This window comes from Ursus maritimus, unplaced genomic scaffold, assembly GCF_017311325.1.
Source record: "Ursus maritimus isolate PB19 unplaced genomic scaffold, ASM1731132v1 scaffold_12, whole genome shotgun sequence".
NCBI classification, from domain to species: Eukaryota; Metazoa; Chordata; class Mammalia; order Carnivora; family Ursidae; genus Ursus; species Ursus maritimus.
This window is the reverse complement of record NW_024423564.1, coordinates 60,198,436-60,225,577: the sequence shown is the minus strand read 5'-3', so window position 1 is coordinate 60,225,577 and position 27,142 is coordinate 60,198,436. Positions and strand designations below refer to the sequence as shown.

The window sequence follows — 27,142 nt, the reverse complement described above, 5'->3', positions numbered from 1 at the left end:
GGGTGCTGGTTACCTGGATGTGTTCACTCCGTAAAATCGTACCAAGCTGGTTATCTATGATTAGTGTACTTCCGACATCTATGTGTAACAAAAAGTTTTAAAAAAAAAGGGTGGTCGGGGCTCACTGAGGCTTTCTTCTTGCAGGAACCAGAGATAAGGAAGAGACCAATAAGGAGGAGCTGTACGAGAGCAACAAGCGATTCCTGGGGCCCTACAACCCTGTCAGCCCATGCCAGAATATTCTGCGTGTGATCGCGGTGACTGCCCGCTGCCCACCAGCTCTGGGCCTTCCTGGGAATGGGGGAGAGGGGCAGTGCCAGCCCACCCCAATGTCTTCTCCCCCTCTTCCATCTTTCCAGGCTCAAGTCCCCTTTAAGGAAGCCTTCCCCAACCACACGGGGCCCACCCTGAGTGCCCCCTCCTGCTCTGGTCCGTGCCTAAAAGCATGTTATTCCATTCTGGGGGCAGGGGCCATGTCTCCCCTTCTTTTGTAGCTCCTGCCCAAAGGCTTGGATACCCACAGAGTCTGCACGGCCTGCCCTGCTGCCCTCCGCGTGTATCTGGTGGGGCTGTGCATGTGTGTGTGGCTCGCTTGGGGTCCATCCGTGGGTATCAGTATCTCTGTGCCTTTGTTCCAGGAGTTTGGAGACTTCCTGGGGCCCCAGCAGGTAAAGGACCTGTTGCTAGCAGCCCTGGAAGGCTTGAAAGGCAGCTCGGAGGCCCGGGGGAAGGACTCTGGGGAGATGATGCAGCTGGCCTCGGAGGTCACACTCAGCTCGGTACTGGAATGGTACCGCCACAGGGTGCTGGAGGTGGTAAGCTCCCTGGGGGCAGGGGCTGAGCCAAGAGACCCCACAGGGCCTGCTCAGCCCTTGGGACCAGCCATCTGGCAGTGGCAGGGTGGGGGGTGCGGGAACCCCTGAGCACTGGGGACAGGGCAGGGGTGGTGGTGGCTGAGTTTTAGGTCCCTCCCACTTACAGGGGAGAAAGAACTCACTTACTGATCTGGTGGGGGGTGGGGAAGGCAGTGAGGACAACTGGCTGTCTCCCAGGGAAGGAACGCTGCTCCCCTCCTCCCCATCTCTCTCCTGTTGCCTTCCTCTCTCTCTCTCTCCTCTCCCCTGCCCCTTATCCTGTCACCCCCACGTCCTTCCTCCTCCCCTCTCCCTGCTCTCCCCATGCCTGGGCTTCACCCGGCTGCCTGGCCGCTCACGGCTGCTCTGGCTGTGCCCCAGATCCCAGAAATCATGCAGGGCATCTACGCGCAGCTGAACCACATCCAGGAGCCGCGGGCCCGCGAGGTGGCCCTGCTGCCCATCTCCCTCTTGGCCAGCTCCTTCATGACCGAGGTGGTTGTGGCCCTGCTCACGTGCCCCCTCCCGCTGGACAGGTACCAACTGAGGGGCTCCTGCCACCACACCTCAGAGGGTTGGAGCAGCCCCCATCCTGGGCTGGGAGCCTGTCCTCCCACCCAGAGCAGGCCCTGGCCCTCAAAGCTGGCCCCTTCTCCGTATGATCTGTGGTGCTTATGACAACCATCAGGCACTTCCGACCCACTGCTGGATGTCCGTGCCGAGCACGGACACCTTCTCTCCTTAGTACAACCCCACTCTGCAGGTAGGGAAGCTGAGGGGAAGTTCCCTGTCCTCGGCACCCAGTGGGCAAGCAACGGCATGAGGTCCTAAACTCAGATTTGACCAACTCCAAGCCCAGAGCTCTAAGGATGCCATAGAAAGGAGGCCTGAGTGTTGGTCCTGACTCTGCCTCTAGCTGCTGTGTGGTTTGGGGAGTTCACTTGCCCTCTCTGGGCTTCATTTTCCCCCAGAGGCAAAAGGGGGAAATACTCCCTGCATGGTTCCCACTCCAGATGGCTTGTGGTGACAAGCAGTGTAACCAGCTGGGCTGAGTGTGTGCCCAGGGCCAGACCGTGCAGGGGAATGCTCCCTGCTCTCGGCCTTCGGGGAGCTCGTGGTCTGACGGGGGCAGAGGGCACTGTGGCCAGAGAGCCCAGACTGACTGCTCCAGCCTCCCAGCCCAGGAAACACTCCCACACCTTTGAATGAACAGAACAAGGCAGCAAGTGTGCAGCCCACGCCCTAAGATAGTGAGCGTGTGCAGAATTGTGCCGAGCTGTGCTTCTAGTGGGGACAGTTGGCATCATTCGTGGAGGCCAGGGAGACCGGCTGGGAAGGTGAGGGCCAGGGGGCCATGTCCCTGTGCTCCCACCTGGAAGAATTTCACCCTTTCTGGCCACACTCCCCCCCCCCCCCAGGGGGTTTCTTCTTGGAATCACCAACCTTCAGAGTCACAAGACTGGCAGGGCCACATCTGACAGTGGAGTTGCTGAGCATGTAAGACAGAGCAGTGTCGGGGGCTCCTCCGCCCAGGCGTCCTTGCAGCAGCCCGTGCAACAGGCCAGACAGAGCTGGGACGAGATGTGAGGAGGCCCGGCTCTCAGGTGCCACGCTGGTGCTAGCCTGAGCCCGAGACAGATGGCCTCCTTCCATCTTGTGCCCTGGATGCCTCACACGCCTCACCCTTGTCTTGCCTCTGGGCCTAAGAGCTGGACCCTTGGGCCTCCCCGGGGAAAGGGGTAGGAGCTGCCCTGGCTGAAAGGGCTCCTAAGAACTGCTCTCTCTTACAAAAGATCTATAGACTTTGCTTCTGGGGTCCCCACGGGGACAAGCCAAGTCCCAAGAGTCACTGCTCCGTGGGAAGCTCAACGTTACAGCCTCTTTGGTTCTTACAGTTAATTTATAGTTCCTCCCAGCCCAGATGCAATGTACCAATTGGGTCATTTTCACCATAAGCAATGTTGCCTAGCAACATAGTTGACATACTATCTTTATCAGGTTTCCAGGGGAACAGAGCTAGGAAGTTAATGGAAGGTTCAAATGCTCATGCGGAAGGGGAAAGGGGTTCCGTTAACCCTCTCGTGCACCACTGGCTTTCAGCTCCCCACAATCGATAGGAATGCCCACAGGCTGGTGCTGGCTGGCCTAGAGGCTTTCCCCTGCCTGGAGTACTGCCTTGTAAGGAGACAGGTGCAGGCACGCCTTGATATTATGTGACCAATGCAAGGTCCAGGGCCCAAGGGGCCCCCTGGCATAGAGGAATGACCATTGGCTTTGAAGACACCAGACCTGGTCACTTCCTGACTCGGCTGCTCATTAGCTGTGATGTCTTAGACTAATGATTTCACCTTTCTGAGCCCCAACTCCGCATCTGTAATATGGGAGTAACAACCCACCTTGAGGGCCATTTAAGAATTCAGTGAACTTGAATGTCTCGACTATCTTGTTTACATCTATATACCTAGAGATTTGCCTGGTGCCTGGGGTACAGCAGATGCTCCGTATTTGCCACATAAATTGTGTATAAAGCACTTGGCATGATACTGGGAAATAGGGTTTTCAATCATCGTTAGCCCCCTGCCTCTTAGAGAGTGTTTTCTGGACCATTCCTCACTGGCACACCCATGGATACCATTTTGATGGCATCTTCCCTTCTCCTTCCCCAAACCACTGGGAGGCAGGCTGGGCAGAGCACCCTGGTCCCCACTAACCATCTCCACCCCCGACCCCCCAGCAACGGCGCAGAGATGTGGAGGCAGCTGATACTGCGCAAGCCCAGCTGTGACGTCCGAGACCTCCTGGACCTGCTCCTGACCAGCCTGAAGGAGAAGCCCTTCACCAAGAAGGGCCGGGCCTCCATCGTGCCCCTAGCGGTGAGCACCCGCCTCGCCTACCCCATGGCCGCGGGGTCCTGCGCTCCCCGCCGCTCCCCTCCTGCCGAGCTGGGCACGTCCCGCTCCCGGTGCCCCGCTCGGGTGGCTTGGGCAGGTCGGTCTCCGGCTCCTGTTTGTGACCCACTGGCCGGCACAGTGCTGCTGCTCACAGGGAGGGCGGCGGCCCGGGAGGGGGGTCTCACAGACCTGCCTCTGAGAACTGGCTTGGCTACCGGTACTCATTTGGGACCCGAGCAAGTGACTTCTCCTCTGCGTCTGTACCGGGAATGATAATGAGGAAGTCTGCCTTCTGTGGTGGTCATCCAGGTAAAATGACGTAACGCATTCACTGATTAGTGACGTCACATGCTTGCTGCCAGGCTCCGAGCTCAGCCCTGGGAGCACAGAGGGAAAGGCGGCTCTGACGGCAGGAAGGGGACTGGGTAGGGGGACAGATTGCTCTCTGCCTCTGCCATTGTCACCCTGGTCCTAGCCAGCTGGATAATACCCCTGCTTATTTCTCTGCTTCCACCCCAGCCCCTCCAATCTGTACCACAGCCAAAAAATCTTTGAGAATGCACATCTGCTCTTCTCAATCCCCTCAATGGCTTCCCATTGCCCTTGAGAATAACACAGTGTTCCTACCTGTGTTGCAAGGCCCTGTGCGCCACTCAGGCCTTGCCATACTCCATGGTCCCTCTTACTCGCATGGCTCCAGCCTTGTTCTTTGTCAGAAATTCATGCACACCATGCTGTCTCTGTCACAGGGCCTTTGCACATGCTGTTACCGCTCCTGAACTGCTCTCCGCTAACCTAACTTCTGCTCATCCCTCAGTTCTCAATTCAAGCATCAGCTCCTCAGGGAAGCCCTCCCTTATCTCCCTGACATCATCAAATCTATGCATATTACACTTCGCTTCACATACTTTATCTTCGAGGAGTTTACCCCAATTGTGATTTGATGTGTGGGGTCTCTTGAGTAATCTGTGAGATGCATGAATTCAGTGCCCGAGCCTCTTTTGCTCACCGTGATATCCCCAATGGCTGACATACACCTGGCACATAGTAGATGCTCAAAAAAAGTTTCGTTGGACTGATTTATTTATTCAACAACATTAATTGAGCACCTACTATGTGCCAGGCACACTCATGAATTCTGGGGATTCAGTAGAGAGCAAGACATTCTGTTGGAGGGAAGGGAAGGTGGTAACCCCTTTACAGAGAAGGACGCCGTTGCGCGGTCACATCCCAGGTCTTTGCCAAGGTCACAGAGCTAGTGAGTGGTGGGGCCAGGGCTCAAGCCCAGATCTCCCACCTCTGAATCCTGTGCTTCCCCACCGGGTTTCTCTGCCTCTCTCTCCCAGCACTGAGGTCTACGAATAAGGCATGAGCCTCCATTCCTTCCCTGATTCGGTCATTCAGCCTCTCCTCTCTTAGTGTATGTTAGTGTATTCTTGAGTCACTCATTTGTGCCTTTGTTCAAGCATAGTTTGAGCATGGATACAGCCCAGACTAATTTTTATATCATGATGTTGATAAACAACGTGAGCAAGATTGAGCCAAGAGCAGAGCCCAATGGCACATCACTAGAGACTTTTCTCTGCAGCGCAGACCGTGCTCTTTGGACGCAATTGTTATCTTTGGTCTACTGAGAAACGTAAAGGCTTTGAGTCTGAGGTTCATCTTAGCTCTGCCACTGCCTCGCTGTAGGATCTCGGTCAGTCACTTCCCCCTGTCTAGCCGTGGTATTTTGACCTGTAAAATGGGCAGGAAGAGTCCTGCCTTGTCTATCTTCCCTTTCCAGAAGAGTGAAATGGTGTGTGTGGAAGGGCTTCCTAGGCTGTAAAGTGCAAACGACTGCCAATCCTTGTTCTCATCCAGCCTGCGTTGTGTCCCCTATTTCCCTGGGACTATGCCGCGGGCTCGGTCACTTCACAATCAAATACTCTTCCCTTGGGCCAGCAGCATGGGAGCACAGACCTTGGTCACTTCTTTGGAAAGCGTTTTCACCTCTGTCCTCATTCACTCTCCACCACACCTGTGGGGCTGGCAGGAGGGGATCCGCGACCCCCCTTACAGAGGACGAATGACTCGGAAGCTCAGAGAGGGTCAGGGAGTGGTGGGGCCAGAATGAGCCATCCAATCTCATGACCCCAGCCCATCACCTCCTCCCGTCCCGGCCCCTGCATTGTTCTCCTGCCAGTTAGAGAGGCCTCGGTGGACCGAGTGGGAGGCTAGATGGCAGGTGGAGAAGTGGGACAGTGAGCGCCGATCAGGTCCCAGGGAGCATCATGGGCCAAACGCCAATAAAGCCAAGTTCCCGGGACTTCGGTGGGCTGGTGCGGGGACTGACGGATCAGTAGGCAGTAGGCGTGGAGTGACAGAGTCCAGCGGTGGCAGTGAGAGCGGCCAGGTTTAATTGCCCAAAGTGAGGGGACAGCTGGTGTCCCACCGTGTTCTCCGTGCCTGTGTTATGAGTGAGGAAAAGGCAGGGCAGGATGGATACAGCTGTGTCCAGGTGTCTGAAAGCCTGGGGTCCAGTCACAGCTCTGCTCCCAAGGGCCGCGTGACCTGGACCAAGTGCTTGTCCCTCTGAGCATGTCTCCTCACTTGCACCATGGGATCGAGACTCCACCCCACAAAGGGTGACAGAGCAGCCCTCCGCCCGATTCTTCCAGGGGTGTGTCAACACCAAAGAGGCAGGCCGTTGTTCTGGGGTAGGGCTCACCCAGAGAGCCAGGAGTTGGGGTGCAGTGGGGGGTGGAGAGATCTGGGCCCTCCCAACTTGAGCCAGAGAAGAGCAAAGAGCCAGGTCCAAGGTGCTAGAGAAGCAGTCCAGGCCCCTGCCGGGAGTCTCCAGCCAGCCTCCCCTCTGCCCCCAGGCAGCCAGCGGCCTGTGTGAGCTCCTGTCGGTCAACAGCTGCGTGGGCCGCGTGAGGCGCATCTACCCGCAGCTGCTCCTGGCCCTGCTCGTTCAGGTCCATTACCACATCGGCCTCCACCTGCCTGGCCGCATGGCTTTCTGCAAGGACGCCAAGAAGGACCCTCGGCCTTCCATCTTCGTACCCGTGCGGTATGTCCTGCTGTCCCCGGCTGGGGGAGGGCTGCCTAGCAAGGGCCCTTCTAAAATCTTGAGGGCAGTCAATCGGTAGAAATTAGCTTTGGGACTAAAAGAGAAAACAGAAGCGTCTTTTTTAGGAGAGCCAATTATTTTTGGACAACAACTATTTGGGAGCACCTGCTGTGGTGTGTGTGTCAGACCTGCCTGGCGCTGGACGACGGCAAAGAACCAGCCCTCCCCCAAGGAGCTCACAATTTCATGTTTCCTCCTCCCTCCCTAGACATATTATTTGTATTAGATTTGTATCCAAGGCCCACCTTTTTATTTTATTTTATTTATTTTATTATTTTATTTTATTTTTTAAGTGGATTCCACGCAGGGCTTGAACTCACGACCCTGAGATCATGACCTGAGCTGAGATCAAGAGTCGGATGCTTAACCGACTGAGCCACCCAGGCGCTCCTCACCATTTTATTTTTAATTATTAACCCATATGGGTAATATAGGCACATGGGTAAAAATCCCAAAAGACATTGAAAGTGAGTCTCCTTTCCTCTCCTTCCCCAGTGAGCCTCCCCAGAACTAGGTTCGCTCGTATCCTTCCACAGGTGGCCGATGCAGAGATAAGCACACGCTTCTGTTTCTATTCTTCCACCCAGAGTGGTGTACTTTACAGTCACACACTTTGCTTTTAGCATGCGCGCTTCCGAGAGCACGCACACAGAGCTGCCCCATTATTTGTAACAGACACACACTATCCGTCTGAGTGGCATTCCAAGGTGCCATGCTTTATTTAACCAGAATCTTCTTGGTTTAGGCACTTTGCGCTTACCGACAAAGCTGCGGTGAGCTCGTTTATATGTCTTTATGCACGCGTGTGAGTGTACAATGTAGGACGGATTCCTGAAAGGAGACTGAGTGCATCAAAGGGTTTCTGCATTTACTCGTGAGCTGGGACAGAAGCACGTGGTGGAAAATGTTCTTGACCAGTGAGTGATGAAGGGGAAAATGGAGTTCCCCCTCAAGCACCTAGGTTGCCACATGGCCTCGCCCAGAAGTCACCGCATCCAGGAGGGTGTGAGAACGGCTGTCTCCCATGCCTTGGCCAGCCCAGTGGAACAGAAGATATTTATATCTTCGCTGATCTGAAAGTGGAAAAAAAAAATGCTGTCATTTTTGTTTGCATTTCTCTTATTATGATTGAGGTTGAGGTGGAAATGTCATTCGGGTTTTCTTTTTTTCAAGATTTTATTTATTTATTTGAGAGAAGGAGAGCGAGCGAGTGCATGTGTGAGTGGGGGAGGGGCAGAGGGGGAGGGAGAGGGAGAATCTCGAGCAGACTCCCTGCTGAGCATGGAGCCCCCACTCGGGGGTGGGGGGCTCCAACCCTGAGATCATGACCTGAGGCGAAACCCAGAGTCCGGCTGCTTAACCAGCTGAGCCCCCAGGTGTCCCTATGTTCCCTTGTCTGTGAGCAACGTTTGCCCAATGTTATATAGGACTGTTGGGAATTTTTTTTGTTAATTTGTAAGAGCGTTTTATATGCTAAGGACATGAAGTCTTTGTCAGTTGTATTCCACTTAACCGGTGACTATTTTATGGTCTTGGCCATTCAGGTCTGGGTTTGTATGCAGTCAAGTTTCTCAGTCTGTTCTCCTTTGGCTTCTGCTGTGGGGATGCTCGGGGAGGTCCCCCGTGAGGGGCTGAGGGCACAGGTTGCGAGGCTGGGCTTGAAGTCAGAACACCTCGGATTTGAGTACTGGTTCCATCATTTCTGCTTTGTCCTTCGGGTAAAGGTTTAACCCCTTGGCAGCTTGGTGGGCTTGCCTATGAAATGGGGTAAGCGATTCCTGCCCCACAGGTGTGTTGTAAGGACCAAGTAGGCCCCGCCTCCCAGCGTGACACCCGGTGCCAAGGCCGCGGCCCCGCCCCTGACTCGTAGGGACGTAGAGGGACGTAGACGGACGTAGAGGAGGTGCTGGGGGAGGAGGAGGAAGAGGAACCCACCATGGAAAAGGTCTCCACCGTCGAGTAATAAAGGGTGCGATCTCTCGACTCGGAGGGCCTCCCTGAGCAAGGCCCCGGGCAGGGGAGCTAGAGAGAGACCCCTGTCCCCCGCGTGAGGTCTAGCAGCTGCGCCCTGCGGCAGCCTCGGGCTTTGACGCAGCTCCGAGTTGTGTCGTTGCCCCAGAACCCCTGCCCCAACCCACTGCAGGGACAGGGCAACGTTTGATCTTCTTCTCTGGGAAGAGCTGAGAACCTTCTAGGAAGGTGAAGCTTGCAGAGTGGGCCTTTGCAGAGCCAAAGGACCTGCACAACCACCCGCAGCCGCCCCCTCGCCCCCACCTCTGCCTTTTTACAAAATCGCGCAGACCCCATCTGGGCTCGTAGAGGTCTATCTTTGGGAGTGGGGTGGGAAGGAAGGAAGGTGGGTCATTTTTGCTAAAATTTGGAGTCTGATCAAGGAAATGGTGGAAGAATGGAGCAGCCTAGTTAGGAATGGTGTGGCACCGCGTCCCAAAGCTTTAGCCTAATTCTGAGTTCCTCGGATGCACAAACCGGGCTGGCGTGGGTGGGGTCTGGGTAAAAGCTGCGACTGTCGGAAACCTCTAAGTCATGTCGCTCCCTGTGGAGTTCCTGAGCCCAGAGCTGTCCCCAAGCCAGGTAGTGAGAAGGTGACCAGCTGCTCCTGGAGATGGGGACACACTGGGAGAGGAGGATGGTCAAGTCACAGAGGAGAACATACACAGGTGACTCATTCGGTCTTAGTTGAAGGTACTGATGCTTGACATGGAAGGTAGAACCTTCCTTCTCCTAAGGAAAACGCGTAAAACTCAGCTATTCAGCCAGTGTTTCTGGGTGAGGAAAGAGGTGGGGGAAGGGAGTTGGGGAGGGCGAGCCCTGGGCTCTTAGGGTGGGCAACATCTGGAGTCTGCCTCCCCCTCTCCCTCCCTATGTGTGTGTGTGTGTGAGAGAGAGAGAGAGAGAGAGAGACTCTGCTGGTCCAGGACCGTAACTGACAGCACGAGTCTTAAAGACTCAGCATGAAGCTTGCATGGTTCTGAAAGCCTGGGCCTCAGCAGGAGCTCGACGTCTCACACTGGATCTAGTCCTTGCAAAACCCCAAACATGAAAATTAAAAGCAAATTCTTGAACATCACCTGATTTCCAAAATGCTTTCTGCTTTGTCTTGAATCATGAGAACTACTCTCAGTATCTCCTGAGGTATGTTCATACGTGATAAACTCTTTAAACGAGACTTTACATTTCTAGAAAACTTTCTTTAAATGTAAACTTCATTCCACACATTGTCCGTTTTCACTTTAATAAAGGGATACATATATACGTACACGTACACGTACACATCTGTGGACACGCGGCGCCGCGCCGAGGACTAGCGGGGCGTCAGCACGCGGCCGCACCCCCTCCTGCTCCTTCACCCCCCGGCTGCTCAAGCTGGCTCTGGAGCTTCAAAAGCACGGAGGCCTGGGTTCCAGCCTCCTCAATCCATGGGTTGTAAAAGCCCCCCCCCCGCCCCGCTGACACACACGCACCACCCAGGGCCTTCCGCTGTGCTTCCAGGTTGGGGACTCCCTCCTTAAGTGCCCTGAAGGCCTCGGGCCAACAGGAGACTGTGTACAAGTGAGCAGGGACGACTGCCCCCCAGAGTGCTGCCCAGTCATGGGCATGGAAGGGAGAGGAGGGGGAGAGGGAGGCAGGTCCCGGGGCCTGGCTCCACTTCTCCCTCCGGGGAAAGAGGCCCAGGAGAAAAGGGAGGATGAAGCACCATTTGGGGAAGTTTGCTTCTGTTGGCTCTCTTTCTCAAAGCTAATAATAATTTGTTAAAAGCCGCTTTTGGTGGATACACCGATGACCACTACCTCTCAAGCAGCGCGGCCCGGAGAAGCCTGTCTGGCCAGAAGTGGTGAAAACCCTGCTGCTGAGGATGGGCTGCTCATATGAGGCCACCTTTCTGGAGGACCAGGGCGGCTGGGAGCTCATGGGGCAGGCGGAGAACCACCACCGGGGAGTGTCCCTGCTGGCCAGGTGAGGCTGGGATGGCCCCGCGCAGGGGGTGGGGGGAGGGAGACAGACTTGGGTTTGCATCTCTGTTTGGGCAAGACCCTTCCCTCAGTCCATCCCCTCTGCTAAGCAGTGGGGTCTGGTCTACCTCGGTGGCTGGACATAGCCTCGGCGGACGCTAACGGGCTGGGACAGCCCCTGGCAACTGCAGAGCGCTTCCTTACTTACAAAGCACCTTTCCTCACCGTGTGGGGACCCTAGTTCCTACACTCATACAGACATGCTGCTATGGCCGAGTAGTTCTGAGTGTGGCCTTGGGGCCGGTCTGCCTGTGTCCGATTCCCAGCCCACCACCTCTCAGCTGGTGACCCGGGGCAAGTTCTTGCCTCTCTCTGAGTTTTCCCCCTCAGTCGTGTGGAAATAATAATAGGACCCGTCTCCAGGGCTTAGGATGAGAGTTAAAGTACTTTGAACGGCCCCTGGTATACGGGGAGGGCTCAGCACAGGTTAGCGTTCACAGCTTACGCTGACTGGTGGGGTTGAGATTATCAGCGCACATTGTCCACAGCGGGATGCCAAGGTCCAGAGAGGGACAGTTATGTATCAAAGGTCACACAGCCAGGAAGTGGCAATGCTAGGAGATGACCTGGGGACCCAGACGGGGGTCTTCCCTTGCCCCCATACACAACCTCCCACGGGATGTTGTGGCTCCTGCAGGAATAGTGTGTTCCTGAGCCTTGCACCCCGAGTGCCTAGGGTGGTGCTGTCCCCAGGGGACTCAGGATACAATTGCCTTTATTGAGTACCTGCTATGCTCTAGGCATCATGCAGAGAGCTGTGTGCTCTGTGCTGTTGGGCAAGCTTTCCCACCCTGAGACTCCGGTTCCCCATCGGTAAAACAGAGCAGTTAAACTAGATGGGCTCTGAGGCCCTGTCCGGGTGGGAAATCCTGGGAACCCAGGAATCCAGGTGCCCCTGACTTGCTCAGAGTTAGAGTGTGAGGCTAGAGTCGGAGGGGACTGTTCACCCTTCCTCACCCCCAGGGCCATGGTGCACTACTCCTGCCAGGAGCTCTGCCGCCTGCTCTACTTGCTCATCCCACTGCTGGAGCGAGGCGACGAGAAGCACAAGATCACTGCCACCGCCTTCTACGTGGAGGTACCGAGCGGGCCGCGGGCACTGGGCGAGGCTCCTCCCCGGCCTCCCGGAGCACGGGCCTCGGTTCACATTACCGGTCATTTCTCCTGTGCAAACAGTACTTAACCATGGAGGGTTTCCTGAGCATGATTGCTCTAGAATGTAAAGACCTCATAGGATCTCCCTTTGCTGCTCGTTTCTCCACCCCGTCACCCCGTTCTACTCTTTCCAGACTCCCTCCATGCCCAGGTAACCCCCAACACTTGCTGGGCACTGCTATGTGCCGAGCACCAGACCAGAGCTACAAGGTTGGAGGTACAAATATGAAATTGACTCTGCCCAGCCCTCAAGGAATTCTCAGTGTGGCAGGGAAGCCAGAGGATGCCCCAATTATAAAATGGGGTGCCATGGAGTGCCTTGTGCTCTGAGGGGGCAGTGTGGTGGGAGAACAGGAGACTTGAGGTGGTGGTGGTGGTGGGAGCATCAGGGAGGGCTTCCTGGAAGAAGTGACATCTAAGCTGAATTGAGTGTGCGCAGGGTACTAGGGGGTTCTGGGAGAGATGAATCGGGGGTTGGTTAGAGTCAGACAAAGAAGAGGAGACCCACCAGCAATAATAGCTAACATTTATTGAGCATTTTCTGTCTCCCCGGCACGTTCTTAGAGTTTTACCCATATTGATTCATTTAATCCTCATAATAATCCTATGATGCAGATGCCATTTCATCCCCCATTTTAGAGGAGGAAACTGAGGCACAGATTTAAGTTAATATTCCAAGACCTCACAGCTCGTGAAGTGGCAGACTCAGGATTCGAACCCAGACTCCTGGGTTCTCAAACCCACTCTCTCCCTCTCTGCCTCTCTCTGGTTTAGAAAAAATTGTGGTAAGATACACATAGCATCAAAGTTCACATTCTTGCCATGTTTAAGGGTATGTCCCAGTGGCATGAGGTACGCTCACACGGCCGTGCAGCCGTCAGCGCCGTCCGCAGAGCTGTTGATCTTCCTTCCCAAGTGCAGCCTCTGTCTCAAACTGAAACTGAATTCATGAAGTCCGGCCTCCCCGTTCGGCCTCCCCAGCCCCGGGCAACCAAGGTGCCGCTTAGTGGCTCTGAGCTCGCCATTGTAGGCTTCACGGGAGCCCAACCCCGCAGTATTTGTCCTTTTGTGTCTGGCTGATTTCACTCAACATTATGTCTTCAGGGTTCATGCGTGTTGTTAACAGGGCTCCGAATTTCATTCTTTTTAAAGGCTGAATCATATTCCCTCGTATGTATCTACCACACTTTGTTTATCCATTCATCTGTCGACGGACACTTGTAAAAGCCGCTCTCCTAACTGCCACTCTTGCTGTCTCTTGTGACCTGCTGGTTGTCATGCTGGGGGCAAGACCTCCATCATCAGGGGCTTCAGTGGGGTTCAGAGGTAGGAGGTTCACTTTCTGCTTGGAAAGTAGAAGGTTAAGGAAGGCTTCCTGGGGGAGGTGCCATCTGAACTGAGCCTTGACAGGTGAGTAAAGTTGGCCAGACAGACAGGAGGCAGCATGGCCCTCCAGGCATTTCCTGCATCTCTCCTGCCTCTCCAGCTGGACTGTGAGTCTGGGGAGGAGGGGCCGTGTCGTGTTTGCATTGCCTCCCCATTCGAGCCCTGAAAGCTCCCCAGGTAGGTGGATGGATGGGTGAGTGCCCAGATGAACACTTGGCCTGGTCCTGCAGGCACCAGTAGAATGTGGCAGCGCCAGGAGGACACGCTGGGGGCATGCTTCAAGGTCACACAGCTCAAGGAGTCCAGAGAGAATCTGACTAAGTCTGTCTGTCTGGATCCTCATTCCTGGTCAGCCACTGCTCTCTAAGTCTGTGAGTGGCTACCACTTGTGGTTCTTAAGGGGATGGTGGCCATTGCACCTTGCCAGACCTCAGGGGTGCTCCCATGTCCACCACAAGGTCAGGGGCGCTAGGCTTAACCTTTCCTGAACATTCCCCTGAAACTCTGAGCTGTGGCCTTCCTCCCTGGAACAAGGATCCTCAGCCAGGTTCAGTCCTTCTCCCGCTCCCCAGAAGAGGTGGGCTGCTCTCCGTCAGAGCCAGGCCCACCACATTCACTGTGGCACCTTGACATAGCTCACATATACCACCCTGGCCTCCCCAGCCAACTAGGCTGTGATCGTCTATGTGTGAGCCTGCTGCTCCCAGCAGCAGGGGGACTCAAGGGAGCTGTGTGACCTTGGCAAGTCCCGGAACCTGCCTGTGCCTCACTTTCCTCATCTGCAATATGGGGATAATGAATTGCCCACCTCATAGGGTTTTTTTAAACGATTTATTTATTTTAGAGAGAGAGCCTGCAAGAGAGCACATGCGAGCAGGGGGATGGGCAGAGGGAGAGAGAGAGAGAGAGAATCTCCAGCAGACTCCCAACGGAGTTCGGAGCCCGACTCAGGGCTCAATCCCACAACCCTGAGATCATGACCGAGATGAAATCAGGAGCCGGATGCTTAATTGACTGAGCCACCCAGACGCCCTAAGGGTTTTGATGAGGATTAAATGAGTTCCTGTAAAGCTCTTAGGATAGTGCCTGCATCTAGGAAGTATTGAGTGGGAGTCAGCTGTATTGCTATTATTATTATTTATTATTATTATTATCATCATCATCAGTACTCTTCCCTGCATCTCTAGTGTGCAGCCCGGAACCCTGGGCGGAGCAGGCCTGAGTGTCAGTTGTGTGGATGGGCAGAGGGAGGGCGGTGGGTGGAGCCCTCCTCTACAACCTCCTCCCCCTCTGAGCCATGGCCCTGCCCCTCTCCCCAGCTCTCTCTCCTCACCATAGCGACTCAGGGTCTCAATAGTCACAGTAGCGGTAAGGCCAGAGAACAGATGGGAGAAGGTGTTTAGGAGGATGACCGGGCAGGAACTGAAGACTAGTTGGCTGCCGTGGGTGGGAGGGTGGTGGGCAGAGGAAGGAGATGGGGGTGATGCCTGGTTTAGGCTGGGAAACGGGGTGGGGGGGGTGGTGCTAGACGCGGCGATGGGAACACAGGAGGAAGGGCAATTCTAAAGAGGAAAGGAACCAGATTTCATGTTGGACCTGAACTCTTGCACCAGAAGTGTTCCCTAAGCACATACTGTCCCCCAGAGCTCGTGTTAGGTAACAGGAGCCCTGCAGAAATGCTCAGCGTGTGTCCTCAGGGAAGCCCCAGGGCGATGCAGGAGGCAGAGGCCTAAGCAGCCAGGGGCATTCAGGTTTCCATGTTCAGGGCTTCCAGGGGCCCAGGGAAGGGGGCAGTCCACCCAGGGGAGCCCGGGGGGCATTGTCAAACACAGCTTCAAGGGGAGCTGAGTTTTAGATGGACCCATGCAAGGTGAGTCGGGGCTGGAGTGGAGGTGGGCGCCCAGGGCATCCTGCCAGCACAGAGAGGACAGAACAGCCTGGATCATTCCACAAAAAATGGACCGCTTGGTTAGAAGCTGGTTGGTGGTAAGAATGTGGGCTCTAGGGTGGGCATGGAGTGAATGAGGCCCTAGAAGCAAGCTGGGCCCGATGGTGAAAGGCAGCTGGAGAGCGACCCGTTCCGCCTTGCCACGAGCTGCTGATGGACGTCGGGTGCAGATGTCTGGAAAACTGTTGCTTTTCCCAGTCGCACGCTCTGGACAGCAGCACAGACTAGAGATGGTGACTTGGGTGTTACATGCCTGGGGACAGCAGTTAAAATCCTGAGCAGAGGAGCTCATTGAGGACAACGGGCAGAGGGAAGCCAGGCGGAGAGGACAGAGTTCAGGGTCACCAACACTGACGGCTGGGCGAAGACAGGAGCGAGTGGCTGTCACTAACGAGACCAGTGCCGTCCAGTATGATAGCCACGAGCCGCATGGGGCCTGTGCCGCCCCTGAAATGTGTCTGTCTGAATTGAAATGTGTTGTAAGTTTAAAATTCACACCACATTTCAGACTTGGTTTGAAAAAATTTTTTACAGAGTGTAAAATATATCAATAATGTTTATATTGATCACATGTCAAAATGATACTACTTTGGTTATATTGGGTCAAATAAGAGGCATTAGTAACATTAATTTCACCTGTTTCTTTTTTTGCTTTTTTAATGTGCCTACTAGAAAATTTAAACTTACTCACGTGGCTTGCTTTGGACAGCACTAACCCGATAGCCATCCCTCACGCCCCACATTCAGCCCCGGGTCAACCAGCGGGCACTACCAGTGCGCGGGGAGACGGGGCTGCCCCGCGCTTGGCTCAGGGAGTAATTGCCATTATCCCGCAGCTGCTGTGGCTGGAGCAGGTGCGGCGGATCCCGGAGGAGTACTCTCTGGGGCGGATGGCGGAGGGCCTGAGCCACCAGGACCCCGTCATGAAGGTGCTGTCCATCCGAGGCCTGGTCATCTTGGCCCGTAGGACGGAGAAGGTGAGCAGAGGGCAGAGGAGAGCCCGGCCCAGCCAGGCCCTGAGCTGGAGGAAAGAGGGAGCCTGGCCGTCACTGAGTCTCAGATGCTGGAATCCATTTCTGTCCGTGCCTCAGTTGCCCCATCTGTAAAGTGGATAGGCTTTAATCGTTCCCCGTACACTGTATAGTTTCTAATCCAGTTTTTTCACAATAACCCTGAAGGCAGTATGTGTAGGAGGGGTTGGGGATGGCAGTAATTATGCCTATTTTACAGAGTAGGACACGGAGGCCCAGATTGTTGGTGCGTCTGAATATTTTGAACAGTGCTTTGTTTTCCTCTGCCAGGCCCTGTTGCAGCTCATGGTATAGGGGACCAAGGGCCGGGGTGTAGGCTCAGAAAGCTCACTAATGATGCAGTTCTCTACCTAGTGCCGACAAGGGGGTGGCGACAAAGGGCCTTAGGTGTCCAGACTGGAAGGAGCCAGTGAGGTCAAAGAAGACTTTGGGGACAGCAAGAGCTCAAGTGAGGGCATTCCAGGCAGGTGGGATGGCATCCCCAAAGGCCTGGAGGGGGCACCTGCGCCACCAAGGTCATCTCAGTGAATCAGAGGCTAGGTCTCCCACCTGTGAGCCCCTACTGTCAGGTGGGAGCCCGCATCCCAAATGGTCCTGCCCCACAGACCGCCAAGGTGCAGGCCCTCCTGCCCTCTATGGTGAAGGGCCTGAAGAGCATGGATGGGCTGCTGGTGGTGGAGGCGGCCCACAACCTCAAGACCATCTTCAAGGGGCAGGACCGGAAGCTGGCGGACACCTCGGTCTATGTGGAGATGTTGCAGATCCTGCTGCCCCACTTCAGTGATGTAAGGGACCCCACGGTGGGGGGGGGGGCTGGGGGAGGGGAGCTCTTTACTACTCTGCAGGCTGCAGCAGCTCCCGTGGCCCGCTGAGGCCGCGCAGAGCGGAGTCAGCCCAGGGGAAGGTGCACCTCGTTCCAACAGGCCTCTGTCTTTTTGCACCGAGAAAGATCCTTCTCTAATCGGTTCTCACGGAGAGAGCTCTTTGTCATCAAGTCTCCCCAGACCCTTGCCTCATCGCAGTTGGCCCACCGGGAGGGGGCACGTGTTTTGATTGGTTCCAGCAGAAGGGGGCATTTTCCCCCTTGGTGCTAAGACATCTTTTAGGTTAGCAGGCGGCCCTGGCTGGGGAGAGCGGGCAGAACTCCGGACCTAGGCTCCAGTGAGCGGGGCGCTGGCCCCGGATCGGCCCCATCAGGTGGCCTCCGCCCTGCACCATCTCTGTGCCCCGCTGGAATGAGGGGAAGGAAGGCCTCGTGCCTCCACGTGGGGCTCATAGGCCCAGGCGGCCTCTTGGAGGAGGGAGCACGCCTGAGCCTCCGGGTCTGCCCCAGCCTCGAGAGGACGTGCGCGCCTCCTGCATCAACCTGTACGGCAAGGTGGTCCAGAAGCTGCGGTCGCCCCGCACCCCAGCCGTGGAGCAGCAGCTGGTCAGCACCTTCGTGCCCCTGCTGCTGATCATGCAAGAGGGCAACGCCAAGGTGAGCCAGGTGAGTGTGTGTAGGCGGCGGGCCCTGCGGCCGGGCCTCCCTTTACGGAAACCGAGCCAGAATCACTAACGATTTGTGATGGACAAGCCTGTGTTCCAAAGGCACCCACGTCAGAACTCCTCCTCAAAACGGACGACTTCGCTTGTGCATTTCAAATAGGTGTTGATTTTTCCAGAATCCAGTTTCATGAAACCTTTTTTTTTGAATATTTTCTGGCTGTCCTGGAATTCCCCAGCTCTGGTATTGCCTTTCTGTTGGTCCCCAGAAATGTATAAAGACCCTGTTCCGCTGTTCTTGCCTCATGGCATGGGAATTGCCAAAAAGAGCTTACAGCCGGAAGTCCTGGGACAACCAGCAGCAGACGGTGACCAAAATATGCAAGTACCTGGTGAGTGCTTTCAAGACTACCGCGGTTCCCGACGAGTGTGCTGGAGGTGGGCAAAGCTTTCCCCTTTCCTCTTCCTTCTTTTTGCACAAGCATCCTGACCGGCAATTCCGCTACTACCCACACGTTCTCGGCTCCTGGACGTTCATTGGCATTTCTGGCTTCTCACTTCTGGTGCCCTCTCTGGTGGTTTGTCGGACACCTCCCCGCCCACCCACACGCACTTCAAGCTCAGCATGCCTCTTCTGAGTGGACGGCCTTCCCATTTCAATCTGCTCTGTCCCTCTAGATCCCCAAAGCAGAAACCTAGAATTATCCTAGACTCCCATGTCAGTCGCCTTCCACATTTGATCAATCTTAAATATTCTAAACATCTCTGCATCTGTTTTATTGCTCCCTGCCCCACAGTCTTTGCCCTTAGTTCAGGGGCTGTGGATCCAGCGACCCCCTGGCTCTCTCCGCCTTGCCGGGCACCAGAGCGGTCTGCTTCAAACACGAGTCTGTTTGTGTTACATCCCTGATTCAAGAGCTTCGTTGGTTCCCTTTTCTGCATGAGCAATTCCCAGGGTGTATTCTCTGTGACACCCATCCCACAGGAAATGCCCCATAGGGGAGAAAAGAGGTTCTAAGCAAATAAGTATGGGAAACACTGCCTCGCCATCTTCCTCTTGGGGGTTTGCAATACTTGCAGCTCACTAAAGGCTCTGAGATGGTCTGTGCTGAGATATTCCATGGTTATTAAATCCATGGTTTCCCAAATTTATTTAACCACCGAACCCCCTTTCTAGGTAACACTTGAGGGCATCCTGAGGTAGGAGCAGGCCCCCCACGTGCCGTGGAATGCATCTGCGGGATGCAGCCCAGTCCCTCTGCACGCCATTTGGAAAGCTTTGCTATCTAGTCCCCTACCTTCCCTGCTGTCACAGGTGCCCCAGGACGCAGACTCAGAACCGGAGATTAGCAGGCAGGAGGTTTATTAGGGCACAGCCACCTGTGGAACGGAGGGCACGGACAGGAGGAGAGGTCAAGCTGCAGTGTTGTTTTGGGGGAGGTCTCAGCCACCACTGCAGTGAGATGCTCCACATGTGGGGCCAGGGGCCAGGTCTTTACACCCCCGTGTCCATTTGTTACTGGATGCCAGCCACCCTGGGAAGGGACGTGACCTTGGGCCGGCAATTCTCTTCCGCGGAGGAAGTCCCCAGTGTTGGGGGAGTAATCCTTCTCACCAAAGGGAGATCCGGGTGGGGCATGCCAGCACCCCCCACACCAATCTAATGAAAATATGCAGAGTAACAGATGGTTCCTAGGAGTAAGAGAAGGGCTGGACATCAGCCTTATTAGTAATGCTCAACACCTCTGCAATCCAGGGTCTAATATTACTGTCATTTCACAGAGGGGAAAAGAGGCCTAGAGGAGGCGTTTGGCCAGGGCACTAATTCAAATACCACCAGTGACCAGGGACCCAGTGGAGAATGATCCTGAGTGACATGGAAGTGGTAGGACCTGTGGCAAGCTGGAGAGCCAGGCCCTGTTGAAAGCCTGAGTGGGTGCTCTGCTCACGGTGCAGGCCACTCTTGCCAGCTCCTCTGCTTTCCCAAGAAAAGCTAGAGACCATTTTTATAAGACGTTAATTAGCGATCGATTTAGCTTGTTGAAAACACTGCTGGTCACTGCTCTGCCAGCTCCTCGTGGTTTGTGGGTGGCAGCCTGTGACCTCTACATTAGGCCCCTCTAGAGTCTCTGTTTTTGCTCTTCCAGCATCAACAGGTTTGCTCATATGAAGGTCAACTTCTAGCCTTAGCTTTAAGGAGGGGGAGGTGACCCATTCATCCATCCAGCCAGCCAGCCAGCCAGCGCTTTCTGGGCATCACACCACACCAAGCTTTGTCCAGGATGCTGAGGACTCAGAGCTGAGTGAGCCAGCCCCTTTTCTTGAGGGAGCTCTGGATTGGTGGGGGAGATAGGTATAAATAATCACAGCACAGTGTCATAGGTGACATGACAAGAGTGGTGAGATCCGCTCTGTCTGAGAGTTGTGAAAGGCTTCAGGGAGGCGGTGGCTTCTGAGCTGAGCCCCAGGGAATGAGAGAGATTCATCAGACGGAGAAGACAGGGAAGGGCACTGCAATCAGGAGCAATCGCTTGTACCAGGCACAGATCCTGGGGGAGCTGGGCCACATCCTTGCACTGGAGCAGAGTGTGCACAGTAGGTAGAGACATTGGTGGAGACCGAGGCTGAGGAGCACAGTCAGGAAGGCTTTGATACCGGGCCCTGAGTTGACTCCCTGACATGCAAACTGTCAACAGCAGTGTAATCGTATCAGATTCTTCTTCATCTCCCTCCACAACCTCTTAGCAGAATGTCTGCCCCCTGGTTTCTACTTGATCAAACTCATCCTGAACACCATTGTCAGACTATTTTGCCTAAAACATTGCTTGGTCATTGCTCTTTCAAGAATGGATTCTGGCTTCCTATTATCTGATGTATAAGTAAGCCTTATTCCTGTCTGGCTCTGAAAGACTTTTAAGACCTCTCTAACTCTCTAGTTTATTTGTCACTGCTCTATAACTTGAATTCTTCACCTTGATCAGAGCTGTCTCCTTATCTATCATGTTCTTGCATGACTTTTTATTTTAGAACTTCCCTTCGAGCTCCCGCAGGGCGTGGGCTGGAGGAGGATACACCTGAGGCAGGAAGACCATGGAAAGGGTTGTTGCAATCCGCTAAGAGAAGATGAGGCCTGGCCTCTGGGGGCCTCAGGCAGAGGCCAGGATGGGTGGCAGAGAAGTTCAGGAGGCAAGGGGCCAGGGCTTGGCTCCTGACAGGGTCACCATTCCTAGCTTTGGGAAGGGTGGCTGGGTAATTAGTCCCTCTGAGGGCCCAGCACTCTTGGGCTTTCTCTTTGTCCCAGGTGACTACCCACCAAGACAGCGCCTTCACATTCCTCAGCCAGAGCCTGGAGTATGCCAAGAATTCCCGGGCCTCCCTCCGGAAGTACTCAGCCATGTTCATAGGTAACCTGGCAGAACTAGTTTGGCTGCTGGGACTCTGCCTGCCCTCCATTTGGCTTCCTCCCCTTGGAAGGAAGCATCCAGTCCTTCTGGGTTCAAGGCTTGGCCAGCAGAGAGTCATGGTACAAATCAGAAAGGTCTTCCCTCCTCTAAGATCCCTGCTTGGGAAATGGGCCACAGGGTGGATCCAGCCTGGACTCCTTGTGCAGGTCTCAACCTTGGCAACTGTACCCAGTGGAGCTTCTGCTTCCTGCCCCCCACCCCCAGTACAGCATGGGTCCAGGCCCAACGGGAGCCTACCATTGACTATGTCAGGAGGGGCCAAGCTGTGCAGTAGAAAGAGTGAAGTAGAATCTCAGCTCCATGATCCCCTTTCCGTGTGACCCCAACTGAGTCATTTACTGCCACTGAGCCTCAGTTTCCTCACCTGTAAAATGGGGATTAACTCCTGTTTCACAGATTAGATGAGAATATTTTTTAAAAATGTGAAGCCTGGCTAGTCAAGCTGCTCCCTCAACATCAGCTCACTCCACATTTCCCATAATCCCAACCTCTGCCTTTTTTGGGGAAAAAAACAACTAGATTTCCCTTACTCAGAATCCCCCACTCCAGCCCAGACCCTTCTGATGGCATGTGGGAATGTCTCCTCCCAGCTACCCGCCCCCCCGCCCCATAACCACACACCTTTCACCAGGACCAAGAGACCTCTCTGTCCAGGAGCTTGGAGAGGATGACGTTCCCATCCCCCACTTTGAAAAGTGATGCTTCTTTTGGTTCCTTTCCCCAACTCACTTGTGGTTTTCATTGGTCCGGTCACCCATGCACCCATTCACTGGTTCGGTTAGCAAATGTTGCTTGATGTCGCACTCTGTGTCAGGCACCATGCCTAGTCTGGAGAAAGAGAGAACCCTTCCGGAGGTGATGAGGATGGTAGGGGTGGGGGTGGGGGTGTGCTGTTAACATGACCCAGGCAGGGACACAGGAGCAATGGCCAGGACTGGGGGTCCCTCAGAATATGGGGGCCTGCTCAGAGGCAGCTTCTCACACGGAGTGACATTATTTCCTGGTTGCTGATTTCTCTAAATCTTCCTCCAAATTAATCACACCTACAAGTGTCAGTGTTTCACATTTGAGTGGGTTCTCTGGGTCGGAGGCCTGTGCTGGGGAAACCAAGCAGAGGAGAGGCTGCGTCCACCCCCACACAACGCCCCGCCTGGTGCAGGGATTTCTAACCTCTTGTGGGTTGGTGAAACCCTAAAGAAAGTTATGAACACTTTCGCTAGAAAAATGCATACATGCATACAGTTGTGCATGTGATATAAGAGCCTCGGAGACTGCCCTTCCCACCTCCCCACCTTGAGTGCATCTAAGCTTGAGACTTCGGGTCTGGTGGGAGAGATAAGTCACAGAGTAGATCACAGTATATGCAGATGAGGGAAACTCAGATGCTCTGAGAACCCAGAGAGCCTCCTAACCTACTCTGGGCGTAAAGTCAAGAAGGATTTCCTGGAGAAGTGATTATGTTAAGCTTAATAGTCAAGGATAAATAGGAATGAGCCAGGCAGAGAGAGAGAGGTGGGAAGGGCCTCACAACAGGAGGGAGGTCTGGCCTGGCCCCGTTCAAGGACCTGCAGGTGCTTTGGGAGCCAGGCATGCAGGCAGGGAGCGGGGACGGGCTGGACAGTGTGGCCGAGGAGCGGGAGTCTCAGGCCCTCCAGGACCCCCCAGCCACCTGCCTGGAATGTACGCGAGGCACTCAGCGTCCTTCCCGTGAATGCTGCTCAAATTCCCTGGAGAAGGGGGCAGCTGAGGCTGCACGTCCCCAAGTCTCCGATGAGGACACTAAGGGCCAGCCTGGGTAGGGGACCACCTCGGGCCACACTGTCAGAGTCAGCTGCAGCCCAGATCCTGTCCCTGCCCTGGTGCCATCCCTGCCCTCTGGACCTGCCACCTCTCCCAGGACCCCTCTTGGGGAATCTGTCCCAGGGTCAAAACGAAGTTCTCCTTTATGTCCTCATTCATGGGACTCAAGAAGGGCAGGAGAGCTTGTCTTAGGAGGTCTGGTCCGAGGGTGGGGGTCAGAGTCAGGAGGCGGATACACTCACCTCTTGGATTACACTCAAGGGTCCCTGGTCCCCTGCATGGAGAGCATAATGACAGAAGACCGTCTGAATAAAGTGAAAGCAGGTAAGTCGTGCCCTGCATCTTTGAGATCTCAGGGGCCAGTGAGGGAATGAGTGGCCCACAGCGGGTGAACAGGAAACAGAAGGGATAGGTCCCAAAACAATTGGCTTCAGCCCAGCCTAGCTGTGCTAGTCTTTATCCACGGTGAGTAGTGTTAAGGGGTCACCAAAACAGAGAATACACAGCCCCACCCTAGGGGAGTTTATAATCCAGGGAACCAGACTAGAAAATAAGCCTCAAACCATTTAGCGCAGGGCGAGTAGTTCAGACTTACTGGGCAGATTAATTTTGTAACCGGGGAAACTGATGGGAGCCTGAGGCTGGGGCAGTCCCAGAAGGATTCCTGGAGGAGGCAGGTTTTGATTCAGGTTTCGAAAGGCAGGAATGGTTTGAAGAGCTGGGAGGAAGGTGAGATGAGGGGATGCTGTGCAGAATGCCTGAGTCAAGGCACAGAAGGGAGAAGGAAGGATGGGCTGTGAGACCTATGTGGGGACCCGGTCTTAACAGGTGGCCTTTCCCCTCCCCATCACCCAGCTCTGGAAAACCTAAGACACGACCCAGAAGCATCAGTGTGCATCTATGCGGCCCAGGCCCAGGACCACATCCTGGCCAGCTGCCGGCGGAACTCCTGGCAGCTGCCGCACGGGGACTCGTGGGTGTGCGACCCGGCCACCACGCACCGCTGGAGCCCCAGCTGCGAGAACCTGCCCACGTCCCACCAGCGGCGCTCCTGGATCATGCAGGCCCTGGGCTCCTGGAAGATGTCCTTGAAGCAGTGATATCCCTGAGCCCCCAGCCCTCCTCAGGGGTGGCCACGACCACAGCCATGCCCCCTATAAATGCCACGTGGCTTACCTCTCCCTGTGAGTGTTTCCTCATGGGACACGCCATGGCTCTGTGCCACGGATCTGCGAGATGAGCGCGGCTTTCACTGTTGCCTCGGTCAACATCGACAGACTCACACAGGCTGTTTTGTCCACGTTTTATAGGTGGGGAAGCCAAGGCTCCGGGAGGTGAAGTGGCTTCCTTAAGGCCACAGAGCAAATCTCCTGCCTGCCTCAGTGTCCCCTCTCCCACAGGGAGGGTAGAAGAACAAAAGGGGATGATGACTGGGGTGGCTTTAAGGGAAGGAAAAGCAGAGACTCCCCCCCCCCCCATGACATCAGCACATCCTGGAGCCCTGAGCTCTGAGTTCTACTCTTGGGTCTCTGCTCAGAGATTGACTGTCTCTTATTTGGGTCACATTCACTGAGCGCCTAACCCGGACCAGGCCTGCTCTGGGTGCTGGAGGAGAGCAAGATCAGTCCCAGGCCCAGTGACTCATACTCTGATGCAGCCGTTCTCAAGAGGGCTGATTTTGACCTGCAGAGACTATTTCGCAATATCTGGAGACATTTTTGGTGGTTGGGTGGAGCCCAGAGACAGGGTTGAACGTCCTACAGTGCACAGGGCAGCCCCTACAGTGAAGAATTATCCATCCCAAATGGTCAGAAGGGCCCAGGTTGAGACACTTTGGTCTAATGGAAGTATCAGAGACATGGAATGACGCCAACAGCCCAGTGCTGTGATGAAGGGACTCACGGGAGCTGTGAAGTCCAAAGGATGTACATAGGCCAGCTGGGAGTTGGGGTGTCAGGGAAGGCTTCCCTGAGACAAGACTCCCCACAAGGAGGCTTGGAAAGATGAACACAGGAGGGGCATATGCATATATGGAGGAAAGCGAGGCACTCGGGACCAAGGACCAACTGCGGATACGTAGATTCAGTGGATCCTAGAGTGTGTAGGGGGAGATCAGGGCCGGGTTCAGGTACCTGAGGCATTGGAGGCTGTGTGAACAAGGGAGTCTTCAGGGGGCAGCGGAAAGGCATGGTGCGGTGTCAGGCCAGGGAGAGATGTGGGCAAATATCAGCTTTAGAAAGCTCTTCCTCCAGAGTATCAGGAACCCCACAGACTTGGCTGGTGGGAGGGCGGATGGGTGTAGCTCTTCTGGACACGAATCTGTCCCTATTCAGTCGTACTAAGGTGATGCATGCCGTGACCTGGCAATTCCACTCGTGAGCACACATCGTGGAGCTCCTCCCACAGGTCCAGAAAAAGAGACGTATGAGGAAGTCTCCTGCAGCATTATTTGTGGTGTCTGGGAGACGACGCAGCCGGGTATCCATGGTCAGGGAGGGAATGGGCGCCGTGGAACCCATGCAGCAGTTAGAGGCCGGGGTACGTGTAGCACCACGGACGGGACCTAAAACCTAGTGCTAACGGGGCAAGTACGTAAGAAACGTATGCACAAAAGAAGTCATATTTTGCAAGAACCCTTACAAACTGTAAATACACCTTAAAACACACTGGTGGGAAGGAGTAAAGAGGAGGGCTCTGGGGCGTAAAAGGGAATAAATGATAAAAGGGAGGGGAAGAAAGCTCAGTCTGTGGTGGAAGGAAAGCAGGGGCAGGGTGGTGAACAAGGACACAGGATGACCAGGCTGGAGGCAGAATGGATGTCTGGACTGCAGGGTAGGATGGAGAGGGGGACCGGACCTTTGGGAGACGGAGGAAGAGGAATTTTCAGAACCTGGTGGTTGACAGGAGGGAGGAAGGGGGAGGGAGACTGAGGCACTGAGGACGGTGCCTGCATTTCTGGGTGGATGACTGGGTCAAGGGTGTCCCCCCCACTGGGTGGTCCCTCAAGACCAGAAGCAGGTTCAGGGGGAAAGGAGGTCAGGCTGGATGTGGGGAGCTTGAGAGGCTTGGCGTCAATAAATGGCAGGCCAAGACCATCAGGATTCTGGGCCTAAGAGAGAGCAGGAAATGGGGGTGGTCCTTGTGCATAGCCTTTTCCGTTGCCAAGAATTTCACATGCGTGGCCTGCCTGGAGTCTCACAGTAGCCATAGGAGTTACGGAGAAGGCGGGCTGGCTTCACTGCCACATTCTACAGATGAGGACGAGGCTCGAAGATGAGTGGGCTTGTCCGAGGTCACACAAGAAAATCAACTGAAGTGTGGGTTCCAAAGGTCTTCCAACTCCCATGTCTGAGCCCTTTCCACCCAAAGACACTGCTGCCTTCATCGGCCAGAACCCAAGTCTGGGCTGGCTTTGACAAAGGACAGCTGCCCCGTTCTGGGTCTTTGAAGCACAGTAGAGGCCGATAGTCTCAGTAACTGGCCAAGGCCCCCAAGTAGTCTTGAGTGGTAAGGGTCCAAAGGCACTCAGCAAGTCACTTCCCTCACCTCCTGAGGCACCCCGCCCCCATCATCACCTGTAAACGAATTCTTACCTCACAGGGTTTTACACGAATCAAAACATGAAAGCCAAAGGATCTGTACCCAAGAAGAGAAAAGACAATGAAGAGGAGAATGAGAATGGGAACCATTAGGGAGCAGGCTGGAAGAGAAAGTACGGAAAAGGAGCCTTGGATTTGGAAGGGAGGAGGCCCTTGTACCAGGCGTGCTGGGCGGGGCCAGGCTAGAAGAGGAAAGACACAGGCATGGCCCTGGAAGGCTCACAGCCCTCCGTATGCCATCCTTAGCCCTGCTGTCTCTCTCACCCTGGGATCAGCTCAGGACCAAGCCTGCCTACTCCACTGCTGGGTCTCCCATCTCTTCTCTTCCCTGGTTTCTCAGCAGCAGCCTTGTCAATCTCTTAATCTAGCCTCCCCCATCAATT

General features: G+C 54.9%; 1 protein-coding gene across 1 annotated transcript in view; it reads left to right on the top strand.

Annotated features, from left to right (window-relative positions):
* MROH7 (maestro heat like repeat family member 7) overlaps positions 1-24,260 on the top strand; it is a 42,421-nt gene extending 18,161 nt beyond the window's left edge. Inside the window, exons 9-23 of the mRNA XM_040626689.1 lie at positions 145-257; positions 639-815; positions 1,236-1,390; positions 3,589-3,727; positions 6,610-6,800; positions 10,245-10,255; positions 10,709-10,835; positions 11,855-11,969; positions 16,217-16,357; positions 17,017-17,196; positions 17,745-17,900; positions 18,166-18,288; positions 21,198-21,300; positions 23,422-23,484; positions 24,016-24,260. Coding sequence (XP_040482623.1) covers positions 145-257; positions 639-815; positions 1,236-1,390; positions 3,589-3,727; positions 6,610-6,800; positions 10,245-10,255; positions 10,709-10,835; positions 11,855-11,969; positions 16,217-16,357; positions 17,017-17,196; positions 17,745-17,900; positions 18,166-18,288; positions 21,198-21,300; positions 23,422-23,484; positions 24,016-24,260 — 2,039 coding nt within the window. The remainder of the gene's footprint in view (positions 1-144; positions 258-638; positions 816-1,235; positions 1,391-3,588; positions 3,728-6,609; positions 6,801-10,244; positions 10,256-10,708; positions 10,836-11,854; positions 11,970-16,216; positions 16,358-17,016; positions 17,197-17,744; positions 17,901-18,165; positions 18,289-21,197; positions 21,301-23,421; positions 23,485-24,015) is intronic.
* The last annotated feature ends 2,882 nt before the right edge of the window (positions 24,261-27,142 follow it).